Source organism: Panthera uncia, assembly GCF_023721935.1.
Source record: "Panthera uncia isolate 11264 chromosome A1 unlocalized genomic scaffold, Puncia_PCG_1.0 HiC_scaffold_17, whole genome shotgun sequence".
Taxonomy (NCBI): Eukaryota; Metazoa; Chordata; class Mammalia; order Carnivora; family Felidae; genus Panthera; species Panthera uncia.
Genome location: NW_026057577.1, coordinates 17,112,641 through 17,125,502, shown reverse-complemented (window position 1 = coordinate 17,125,502; position 12,862 = coordinate 17,112,641). Strand labels below are relative to the sequence as shown.

The 12,862-nt window shown below is 43.1% G+C and overlaps 1 protein-coding gene across 5 annotated transcripts in view; it reads right to left on the bottom strand.

Annotated features, from left to right (window-relative positions):
• SNCAIP (synuclein alpha interacting protein) overlaps window positions 1–12,862 on the bottom strand; it is a 157,342-nt gene that overhangs the window by 41,266 nt on the left and 103,214 nt on the right. For all 5 annotated transcript variants that reach the window (XM_049649070.1, XM_049649071.1, XM_049649069.1 and 2 more), the window contains exon 4: window positions 1–869. In XM_049649070.1, the coding sequence (XP_049505027.1) occupies window positions 1–869 (869 nt within the window). The remainder of the gene's footprint in view (window positions 870–12,862) is intronic.

The following is a 12,862-nucleotide window of genomic DNA, read 5'->3' as shown; positions in this document are numbered from 1 at the left end:
CAGGAGAGATATCTGTCCTTCTTTAACGATGTTCAAGATGCTTTTCCCTTTTTTCAGATACTCACTCCTTTCTTCTGGGCCTTGGGAGCTGGTCCAGCTCACACCCCCGATCTGCTCTTCCAGTTTGGGTTCTGTTGTGGAGGACTGTGGATGGAAGTCCCTGAGCTGGCAGTCTGGCATTGCCTTCTCGCGCTTTCGACTATGAGGCTCACTAAAGGTCTTGTTTAGGAAGTCCTTGCTCTGGTTTTCAGGCTCGAATGCGGAGCCACACTTAACCAAAGGCGGTGAGCTCTCAGATTCTTCAGCAGAGAGCTTTTGCTGGTCGCGGATGATGGATGACGCTTTTCTCAAGTGAGGGCTTTTCACGGGAGAAAGAACACAGAATGGTGTCAGGGTGGACGGTGAGCTCTCGGCACTTCCGGGAGAACAGGCTTTGCCAGAAAGGCCATTGATGGTTGTGCACAAACCCAAAATTCTCTTATCTGAAGTCACCTTGGTAAAAGGGGCAAGCTGTTGACTGGATTTAATGTAAGGCACATCCAGAATCTCATCCATGTCGAGGTCATAATGCTCCAGTTCACCCAGCAAGGTGCTGGGCTCGGTGCTCTTACTTTGGGGGCCACTGTCTCCATCTCCAGGGCTGAGCTCCTCAGGTGGGGGGCCTGGCTCTGAATCACTCCCTTTCTGGTACTCCACCTTCTGGTTCTTTTGGTCATCACTTTCATTGTTGTCCAGAGTCTCTGGCTGGTGTTTCAGTGGGGAAACTCGCTTCACGGGACGGAACTTACTGTACACATCAGCGATGCCTGTGGGCTTCTGCGTGTTTGTGATGAGAGCCGACACACTGCAATTCCAGCTCGAACTAGAAACTGTTTTGAAATATATAAAAGAGGAGAGCATTACATTGAAACACTGAAGGTATCTTGGCCATGTGGCCAGACATGGACCACTCAGGTTATATTCAAAGAAAGCCCCTGTCTAAGGGGACACCTGTAGGGAGAAGGCAAATCAAACACAAGATATCCCAAAACAAACGGTTCATACTTACCACTAGAACACAGTGAGTGATAAAAGTGATAGCATATTGGCTCAAAACGAACTCAAGTAGGAAGCATGGTAAAAGGAGACAGCCAAAACAACAACAAACCCCGACAGATTTTTAGGTTCATTCCCTGGATGGCTATACCTCTTTGGAAGTATTATGAGACTTGTCACCACCTGGAGAAGCAGAATTGGAGATAGGATCCTCTATGTTAAATAAACTTCCAAACTAGTTTAGGGAGACAAGGGATGAACGTACACACATGCGTATATGTGCATGCACTCACACATGCACATCCTTAAAGCTTAAGAAGTCTCATATAAAGAAGAGGTAAGTTATTTAATATTGGGAAAACTCAAACTGTGACCTACTGGGAGATTTTCTCCCGCAGATGAGTATCCCAACGAACCGTCGCTCGGGGAATTTCACCATGCTTTCTGGCATATGCACACAGCAACATAATGTATTTGTACTTTATAACTGAACACGCGGGAAGATTCAAAGCTGCCCTCCATTGTTGGCAAAGCTGGGAAGAACCAGGAGGAGAGGAAGTTACAAAGGGAGAGTGAGATGTGCAGGTTAGTGGTTTTTTTTTGTTTTTTTTTTTTCCTTCTCATTTCTCTGCGAAGCTCAGATAAAAAGTGCATAGTTTGTCTTTGAGTGAGGGTCTGGTTGAGATGGAGCGTCCAGTGAAAGAGCAATGTGTCTGGATGTTGAAGGTAAGAACACCATCTCTCCCAGTCAGCCTCATGAAAGGCAACCCCATGCCTTCTCGTGGGTGCAGGGTGACAGGACACCAGTCTCCTCTATTGTGATGATCCTGCCTCCTCTCTGGGACACTCCCCTGACTAGACCGATGACCCAGCTCTTGGAAACTTGTAGGTCACTGATTTATGGACCCCTCCTCCTCCTCTTCCATTACATTTACACCATCCCCCTTGGAAGGGGGGAGGTTTCAGGACATGCCTTCCAACTAGGAGCTCTCTCTCTCCTCTTCTGGAACAATTGGTGGGAAGTATTTAATCCCAAAGCATGTGCTTGTGTCTGTTCTTTGCTACTGGGCACAACCAAAGAATTAAAGAGATGGGGTGTATTCAGGTCTGTAACTTCTATGACAGTCCCCAGCTCCCACTAAATCTTGGGTGAAAGTGGCATACAAGTCATTAAAAGCTCCCCAAATTTAGATCGCTGGTCATTCTTGTTCTTACTGGGATATATCTAAAAGGATTCAGAGAAGTTCTGGAAGTAAGTTACGGAGGTGAGAGAAAGTGTTCTGAGCCTGAATGCGATGTAATTGTTGGTGGATGGCTCTTTCCTCCAAAAGAGACCAAAATTTCGCATAGGTTTTCAGAAGGTCTGCACTAAGCGGAATTATGGCTCTGAGACCTTTAACGTCTAAGAAGAGAACATTATGAGCTGTGGCGACAAGCCTGGATTCTGTCCAGTAAGGGACAGGTATTAACGAGGAATGGTCCAGGAGGGAAGGGAGGTATCTAGATGCCGTTAAGCTGCGGCACCTCTTCTTTTTCGCTGGCTCTGCTTCTAAGCTGTACCCAGTACTTGGCACAGAGAATACAATTAACAAACGTGAGTATTTGAATTTGAATCTCACTCTGCGCAACACATTAAATCTCCTTCGAAGTGCCCAAAGCGCATCCTTCTCAGGGATTTACAGCTTAATATCACAGGGGACGAAAGCCCCCGTTAATAAACTCAGAGGAGTGATAATCACCAATAAGAGTTGGATCTTCTAAAGTTATTTATGAGAAGTAAATATGCAAAGGCAAAGCCTAACTCCAGTTGGTCCATTATATATTTAAAAGGTTTCCTATCCTTTATAGGTCCATTTTTCCCTAAAAATGTGAAGCTATGAAAAATTGTCTGCCAGAAACTTCCGCCAAGCTTTTCTCTCTTCCTTTCAAGAACACATGGTTACTTCTTTAAAATAGCAGAGAGATAGCAGACACAGAATTTACAATGTGTAAATATGCCTTTAATTTTATCCACTATTTTTTCTAAAAAGCTTAAAATACGGTGGCGTGTGTGCGTATGCGCACGTGTGTGTGTATCCCTTAACATTTCAGGAATACATACTAATTGTTAGGCATGGTATTTGCTAATATTTTGCCAATTACCTTGATTCCTTTGAAACTTCTTGAAAATGTGCATCTCAGGATGTGATAAAAACCTTTAAAGTCACATAACTTAGTGGACCAATACAACGAGTGCATTGTGCCAATACATTTATGTATTGTATAAGGTCGTGGGTTCAAAGGGCTACTCTTTTATGTTGGCTTTATTTACATGTGAAATTTTTTCCAAGTGATACAGGGAAATGGATACCATATGTTTCCCAGCTGTTTTGTACTGACAGGAGCCATTAAGAATGCTCTATGGAAATGAATTCTGTCTGAGTCTTATAAAAACACTTCTTTCCACAGAAGGGTCTAGAAACTGAAGAAGAGGCATCAACATTAGGCTTGTTGTCCTTCCTCTTATTTAAACGTATGACTCTTTTTTAGGCTGAGAGGGTGAACTCTATGCTTTCTAGTCTGTGTCTTGATGACCAGGAAAAAAAATCCCAGTTACATAAAACTGATTGTTTAAGAGACTCTCATGAGACGGCTCTAATTTATTACTGTATATACTCATCTGAGGAAGAAGAGAAATTTTATTCTATACATAAAACAAAACTTTATATTGTTTCTCCTAAGCTGGGAAAATGAGCATTTTAAGCACAACATAAGAAAAAGGAATACTTATGATTGAAAAGATTTTAACTTACAGTTCTGTAAGTCTACTCCAAATTTCATTTATACTATTGTTCTACCCCAACACCATAATCAATTTCTTAAAACACATGGAAATAAAGTTCAGACTAACTACAGTTACTAGAAAGATTTTGAGGCTAAATAGGTTTTCTGGAAATCATGAATAAAGCCTTCGTATGTTAAGCTTTAAATCCCTGAAAATTTTCTCTCTTATCTTATTAGATCTTTACAAGCTCTATGAGAACAGGGTCTGTGTCTAATTTATCTCTCTCTGGCTCAAAGTTCTCAGCAAACTGCTTTATAGAACTAGGTTCTTAATGACTTCTTGGTTGGATGGATTCATTTTGAACATCTTATGAAAGTAAACATGTCTAATACACCTTAAACCTGTCTACCTGATTATGTCACCAATTTTCTAAAATGGTTGGTACGTAAGTGCAAATGTTTTTGATGCTGATTTATAGACCACCGTGCTCTCTTCCAATCTAACTGGCAGTGGGGATGTCCCTGAGCTCCAGCAAGGTGGCCTCCAATTGCCTGCCATCCACACATTGCCATTTCTGCCACAAGCATTTAATGTGAGCCTAGGATAGCTGCATACTTGTCACAGGTAGATGTTCCAAAGCTGGGGTCTTACCCCTCTCCTCCCTTACTTGCTCCCTCCCTTTCTCCTCATCGGGCACACACACTCTACTGCGTAGTCTTTGTAAACCTGGCCTGGGTCACATGACCACTCATGCAGTCTCTCAAGCCACCCATCTGCAAAGCATCGCTGGCCTTTCACTTCCCTCGACCTGTGGGTCTCATCCCCCCAGGCACCAAATCTGGCTGTGGCCTGATCCCAAATTTCTCTCAAGTCTGGTCTCTCTTGTCCATCCTGTTACACTGACTAGTCCACGCTGGGACCCTTGCACTGCAAAGTTCTAGCGACTTCTCTGGTCTCCCTTTGTAGTCCTGAGTTTTCCCTCTTCATATAGGTGTGATTTTGTCACTTCTTAGCTCAAAATCCTCAGGTGGCCCTGTATTGCCTATGACGTTTCCCCCTATGTCACATGCATATCCTTGTAGTATCTAAGATGACACACAGGAACCATGATGAATACTCCTGACTTAGAAAATAAGGAAGCTTTAGGGTGTCTGGGTGGCCCAGTCGGTTAAGTGTCCGACTTCAGCTCGGGTCGTGATCTCACGGTTTGTGGGTTCGAGGCCCACGATGGGCTCTGTGCGGACAGCTCAGAGCCTGGAGCCTGCTTCGGATTCTGTGTCTCCCTCTCTCTTTGTTCTTCTCTGCTCATGCTCTCTCTCTCTCTCAAAAATAAATAAACATTTAAAAATTAAAAAGGAAAGTAAGGAAGCTTTATGCCATTCAACTGCTTTTTTTCCTCCTAATTAATTTAAGGAATCTCAGTTTGGTGCTACAATGAATTTAACTCCTCTCCAAAACTTATCATCTCCCTTAAAAATGACGAGACAGCAGGTCTCAGGCTCGGAGACTTTCACAAGCAAAGGCTTAACAGGACCGTTTTATTTTCGTCACATTCATTTTAATGATGACCTTTAATTTATTGCAATTGACGTTGATTTTTCTTTTTTTTTAATGTTTATTTATTTTGAGAGAGAGAGAGCACGTGCACACATGAGTGAGTGGGGGAGAGGCAGAGAAAGGAGAGAGAATCTCAAGCAGGCTCTGCACTGTCAGTTTGCTATGAGGGGCTAGATCTCATGAATTGCGAGATCATGACCTGAGCTGAAACCAAGAGTCAGACGCTTAACCGAGGTTAACCTGGTTAACGCTTAACCTGAGCCACCCAGGTGCCTGACGCTGGTTTTCTATTTACAATACTGATGTGAAGTTTCTTTTGAAAACAGGTGTTTCAAAGTAAGGCATTTTAGGAAACTGTAAGATAGATAATAGTATGAGTAGTATAAAGGTAGAGCAAAAATAACATAAGACAACTTTGGATATGACACATATGGTGGAATTAACACTTAAATTACTAAAGTTTGGGAAACTAAATTCCTTAGCATAGGATGCAGCAGTTTTTATGCAGACATAACGTCAGAGATTTTGTGGGTTTGGTTCCAGACCACTACAATAAAGGGAATCTTTCAATAAAGCAAGTCAAGTGAATCTTTTGGTTCCCCAGTGCATATAATAGTTACATCCACACTATACTGTAGTCTATTAATTGTGTAACTGCATTATGCCCAAAAAACAGTATATAGACCTTAACTAAAAATACTTTATTGCCGCAAAACGCCAGTTACCATCTTTTTGCTAGAGGAGGATCTTGCTTTGATGTTGATGGCTGTTGACCGATCAGACTGTGGGAAGCTCTGGCACTCTCTTAAAGTAAGACCACAATGAAGTTTGTCACACTGACAGATTCACTAATGGCTTCTCTGTAGCACGTGATTTGCAGAACGGCCGAATTTCTCTCACAATTGGACACAATCCTCTCAAAGCCTACCACTGTTTGATCAACTAAGCGCAAGTCATGTTCTAGTTCCTTTGCTGTAATTGAATAATCTTCACGGCATCTTCCCCAGGAGTACATTCAATTTCAAGAAACCACTTTCTCTGCTCCTCCATCCATCCAAGTTTTATCATGAGATTTGCAGCAATTTAGTCCCATCTTTAGGCTCCTCTTCTAATGCTAATTCTCTTGCTGTTTCCACCATATCTGCAGTGACTTCGTCCACTGAAGTCTAGAAACCCTGACAGTCGTCCATGAGGGTGGAAATCAATGTCTTCATACTCCTGTAAATGTTGATATTTTGACCGGCTCCCATGAACGACATATGTTCTTAACGGCGTCGAGGCTGGTGAATCCTTTCCAGAAGGTTTTCAATTTACGTTGCCCAAAGCCATCAAAAGAATCACTATCTATCACAGCTATTGCCTTACAAAATATATTTTTTCAATAACAAGACTTGAAAGTTGAAATGACTCCTTGATCCACCAGCCGCAGAAGGAATGTTGTATTAGCAGGCAAGAAAGCAGTCTTCAGGTCACTGTACTCCTCCATCAGAGCTCTTAGGTGACCAGGTGCATTGTCCACGAGCAGTCATATTTTCAAAGAAATCTTTTTTTCTGAGCAGTAGGTCTCAGCAGTGGGCTTATAATATTCAGTAACTCATTCTGTAAACAGATGTGCTGTTATTCAGGTTGTGTTGTTTCATTTGCAGAGCACAAGGTGGGTAGATGTAGCAGAATTCTTAAGAGCCCTAGGGTTTTCAGAATGGCAAATGAGCAGTGGCTTCAACTTAAAGTTACCAGCTATGTTAGCCCCTAATAAAAGAGTCACCTGTCCCTTCAAGCCAGGCACTGACTTCTTTTTAGCTATGAAAAGTCCTAGATGACCTCTTCTTCCCCTAGAGGGCTGTTTCATCTACACTGAAAATCTGTTGCTTAGTGTAGCCGCCTTCATGAATGATCCCAGCTAGATCTTCTGGATAACTTGTTACAGCCTCTACCTAAGCATGTGCCGTCCCCCCTTGCACTTCTATGGGACAGAAAGCTTCTTACCTTAAACTTCATGCACCAATGTCTGCCAGCTTCAAACGTTTCTTCTGCAATTTCCTCACCTCTCCTGGCCCTCACATATTGAAGAGAGTTAGAGCCTTGCTCCGGATGAGGCTTTGGCTTAAGGAGATGTTCTGAAGGGACCATTAAAACTCTCTCCGTATCAGCAATAAGGCTGTGTTGCTTTCGAATCTTCCGTGTGTTCACTAGAGAAGCGCTTTAAATTTCCTTCAACAATTTGTACTTGCCTTCATGACTGACTGCCTTTTGGTGCAGCAAGAGGCCTAGCTTTTAGCCTATCCTGGCTTTGGATCATGCCTCTCCCAACAAACTTAATCATTTCTAGCTTTTTTATTTTTTATTTATATCCAAGTTAGTTAGCATCTAGTGCAATAATGACTTCAGGAATAGATCCCAGTGATTCATTCCCTGAGTATAACACCAGTGCTCATCCCAACAAGTGTCCTCCTTAAAGCCCATCACCCATTTTCCCCGCCCCCTACCCCACCCCATCAGTCCTCAGTTTGTTCTCTGTATTTAAGTGTCTCTTATCATTTTGTCCCCCTCCCTGTTTTCATATTATTTTTGCTTCCCTCCCCTTTGGTTCATCTGTTTTGTACCTTAAATTCCACAGATGAGTGAAGTCATAATCATTTCTAGCTTTGATTTGAAGTGGAGACATGCAACTCTTCCTTTCATGTGAACACTTTGAGGTCTTTGTAGTACTCTTAATTGGCCAAATTCTGAAACTGGAATGTCTCAGGGAATAGCGAGGCCCAAGGACAGGGAGAGGGATGGGAAAATGGCTGGTCGGTGCACCAGTCAGAACACTCACCACATTTATCAATTAGCTTTACCATCTGCTACGGCCATGGAGTGTGGCGCTCCAAAAACAAATGCAAGAGTAACATCAAAGATCACTGATGATAGATAACATAACGAACATAATAAGAATGAAAAAAACTGAAAAACTGTGAGAATTACCAAAATGTGACATGGATATGAATCGAACAAACGCTGTTGGAAAAATGGCCCAGAGAGACGTGCTCGACACAGCACTACCACAGACCTTCAACTTGAAAACCACAATGAAATATTTGACAAGCTCAATAAAAAGGAAGCACAATAAAAGGAGGTATGCCTATATTTATTTTATTTTTTTAATGTTTATTTTTGAGAGAGAGAGAGAGAGAGAGAGACCATGAGCAGGGGAGGCGCAGAGAGGGATGGGGACAGAGGATCTGAAGTGGGCTCTGTGCTGACAGCAGAGAGCCTGATGTGGGGCTCAAACCCACGAACCCTGAGATCATGACTTCGTGAGCTGAAGTCATCCAGCTAAGCCACCCAGGTGCCTCTGTGTTTATTTTCTAATTTATCTTCTCATCTAAACACTCATCTTCCCACATCACACAATTCCTCCTGCACTGTCATTGCTAAACTCCCTGTTTCTGGATACACCATGTTCCTCCTTCAGTGCTCCTGCCTTTGGGCAAGTTCCCCCTCTCCAGCAAAGCCCTCACTGCTTTCTCTGCCTGAGACAAGGCTCATCTGACAAGATTCCCCTCAAGGCTTACGTCCATGGTGCACTTCCTCAGACTCTCACAGGAAACTCTTGCCCCTTGCTTCTCAACACCCTGAGATACACTTGCCCACGCCTAGAGTTGGGTATTTATGAAGCTCTTTTGCAACTACTCACCCATTCATCAGTCTCACCGTCTGTCTCGACAAGTTCCTCTAAGGCACAGATTGCTCCTGAGCTTCCTTGTGTTTATAACTGGCCATCTGTCTAGCACAGCATCTCACAGATAATAGGGCTCAGGGGCCTCTCTCTTAGTGAATGAATGAATAAATGGAGGGGGGAGGGAGAAAAGGAAGAAAGGAATATGCCAGACCAAAGGTGCAAAGTATAGTATATAAATCAGAGTCTTGTAACAATGAGTCCATCTCGCCATATTTTGGGAACACCATGATGAACATCCCAAAGGCGGTGTTAGTGATGTATTGAAGATAGACATTTAGAAGATGTGCGGCATATGGAAATCTTTTTATATATTTCCTACAATAAGTTCCAAGGCCTGATTTCTTCATGTGTAAAATAAAAGGGTTAGACTATATGATTGCTAAGACCGGATCCATCTCTAAATTTCTATGACTATATGGAATGTCTACAAATAACAGGGCTCTCTATTCTAAGTGACTCACTATGAAACACTATAATTCTTCTGGACCCATGTCTTTCAACAGATCCTTACAAATTTATAATTATGAGGCTAAGCTGATTGCTGACACAGAACAACTCTTTGGCTCTTGGGACTGATAAATTAGTATTTTCTTAGGAAGATAATGTACAGCTTGCTATTGCAACAGTGGATTCAATTTTCAAGGCTGAACATCAATGCTGGCTCCCCAGATGCCCATTTATTTTTCTTCTAAATATGGAGTTATGTGTCCATCTTAGAAAATTGGCTTTGGACATCAAGAGGAGAAAGAAATGGTCAGGATGAAATAGTGTTTCCCCTATTATTCACTGTTAAAAGTTAAATAAATTCTATCTTCCATGAAAAACACAATGGTCAGCTTTACTTGTAAGTGCCTTAAAATGTGCCTAACGATGTGCTTTACATCTATAGCTACCGGAAGCCTGAGGACCTTCACGGACATAGCTGCTAAGTTCTCCAACATTCCACTTCCTTCTATTTTTACATTTAAGGGAGGGACATTTTGAAAGACCGGAGGTGTCAATATTAGAGTCAAGAGTTCCCTTAACCTACAGTAAACTGAAGTCTGCTGTGGGCCTGCTTATTGCCAACATCTGATGCTCTGTAAGGAGGGGTGACAGGTGACTTATGCCATCTCACAATGAGAGGAAGATGGGGTCTGGAATCTTGAGGGTGGACAATCTGCTGGGTACTCCTCCCCACACCATCCTCGGAGACTAGACTGTAACCTGATCCAGAACAAGGGTGGCATTAACTCTGGATTTGGAGAAGTGTGTAGGGCCATTTACATTGGGGGGCACACGTGTGAGGAATGCATGTTCCTGAAATGTTCCCATGGAGTTGCTTGTTCATTGCTTTCATTGATGCCGTAAGCCCTTTATTGAGGGTATTGTGAGTCTGAAGGGGAAATACTGAGCACGTCCTTATTATAAAAATATCAACCAAAGATCTATTCACATTAAGACATTAAAATACTATTGGAAAAGATTCACTGATTTGCTTCTAAAGTTCCGACTTCAAGTGGCTGTTGGTATCAGGCAGCTCTTGAAAGGGTCAGTTTCATGTTTCATTATTTCCAGCTCTTCCCAGGACTGTGAAGACTTGCTCCTATAAATTTGTGCCCTATCTCTACCCATCCCTTTGTTCTGTGAAAACTCATTTAATACTCAAGCCCTTACTACACTAGGTAGGAAAGTCGCTTCACCAAAGAGGCATGTTCTATCATGAAATCACTCAATATTTTGACAAGTTTAAAACTTTGAGCTTCAAAAGTACAGTTTACGTTTCAGAACAGGAGTTGGTGGGTCTGAAGAAAGTATATGGTTTCAGAGTTATTCTGTCATGTAAAAAGTATGCTGACCTTCACTTTGCCATTAGCAAAACCTCGTGAGTGCATTAAGTCTTGCATTCACTCCAGGTCCATTTTCCAGGCTCCTTTCTTTCTTTCCCTCCCTTCCTGTGCTGAATTGGAGAGAGAGACATGTATGTCAAGGGACAGCGGAGAGGCTCACCCAGCAAAGAAGCACTGAAACCAGGGAGAGCTTACTCTGGGTGGTATCCGGAAAGTGTTAGGAAGCTCAGTGTGGTTTTGCAAAGTGCAGACACACACCAGTTTTAACTGAAGGTGGCGATGTTTTACAGTGCTGATCTACAGTCAAAGACAAAGAACACCAGGTTCCTGCGAGCTTTCTTTCCAGAGAAAGAGGAGGCAGATGGAGGAGGGGTGGTGGCTGGAAAATCCGTATGCTACCCCCTACTCTCCAGCCCCAACTGATGACTCCCCAAATGCCCGATTATTTTATTTCTAAAAATGGAGCTAGGTACTTACGTTAGAAATATAGCTTTAGATCCAAAAAGAGAAACAGAAGGGGTTATGTCTTCAGGGCATAAGGGTATTCCCTACTGTTTTCTGGCTAAAAGCGAAATGAATTCTATCTTACCTGAGAAGCCAAGTGGTGAGTCTGTGAAATCGGGCCCCATTTTGAAAAGGATACTGTTTAAGGTCTGGAGGGGGTAGGGGAAATGGGAGGAAGGCCCAGTGCTGGCCTGCAGCATACTCTTTCTCTCCACAGCCCGCCTGATTGGGGGGCGGGAGTCTGTTCTCAAGAGCTCCCACCTGGGCCACAGGTTTTAGTTCATGGCCCTCGGAACAGACAGGTGGAGCGAAACTAAGCAAAGCACATACTGTTGCTCTTCCCGGGATAAATGAACAGCAGGGCTACTGCGTTCTGTCTTCTGGTGCAGTTTGCCATGTACTTCACAAGCATTATGGTCAACAATGGGGAAAAAAAACAACCCTTATGTGTATTTTAAGAATTTCTCAAAATTATATATTAAAAAAAATTTTTAGGGGTGCCTGGGTGGCTCAGGTCATGATCTCACTTCTCGTGGGACTTTGGCTCAGGTCATGATCCCACCACTACTGGGTCCAAGCCCCGTGTCGGGCTCTGTGCTGACAGCACAGAACCTCCTTGGGATTCTCTTTCTCTTCCTCTCTCTCTGCCCATTCTCTGCTCTATCTTGTGCTCTCAAAATAAATAAATAAGTAAACATTTTTTAAAAATGCAGATCCTGATTCAAGAGTCTGAGGTAAGGTCCGAGAGCCTGCCTTTCTAACAAGCTTGTAGGTCATGCCGATGGGTGGTGGTCCTGGCCCTGGGCCACACTGTGAGATGCCCCAGAAGGGTTGGACTTTTGCAGGTGACACTTGACTCTCTCTGAGGACCCTTCAACTATGAGACTCTAGGATTCTGTGTCTATGACTTGAGTTTCTTTTATGACCTTTTTTTTTTTTTTTTAGGGGAAGAGTCAGCACAAAGGAGGCATGTGAATAACGAAGGCTCATTTAAAATTAAAAATATATACATTTTAAAAATGCTTATTCATTTTTTGAGACAGAGACAGCTTGACAGAGCACAAGCGGGGGAGGGGCAGAGAGAGACAGAGAGACCCAGAATCTGAAGCAGGCTTCAGGCTCTGAGCTGGCAACACAGAGCCCGACATGGGGCTCAAACTCATGAACCATGAGATCATGAACTGAGCTGAAGTCGGACACTTAACCCAGTGAACTACCTAGGTGCCCCTAAAAATTGTTAATGTTTATTTATTTTTGAGAGAGAGCGCGAGCAGGGGAGGGGCAGACAGAGAGGGAGACAGAGAATCCAAAGCAGACTCTGAGCTGTCAGCACAAAGCCCACTGCGGGGCTCAAACCCACAAACCGTGAGATCACGACCTGAGCTGAAGTTGGACTCTCAACCGACTGAGCCACGTAGAAACCCCAAAAGGGCTCATTTTAAATGGGAA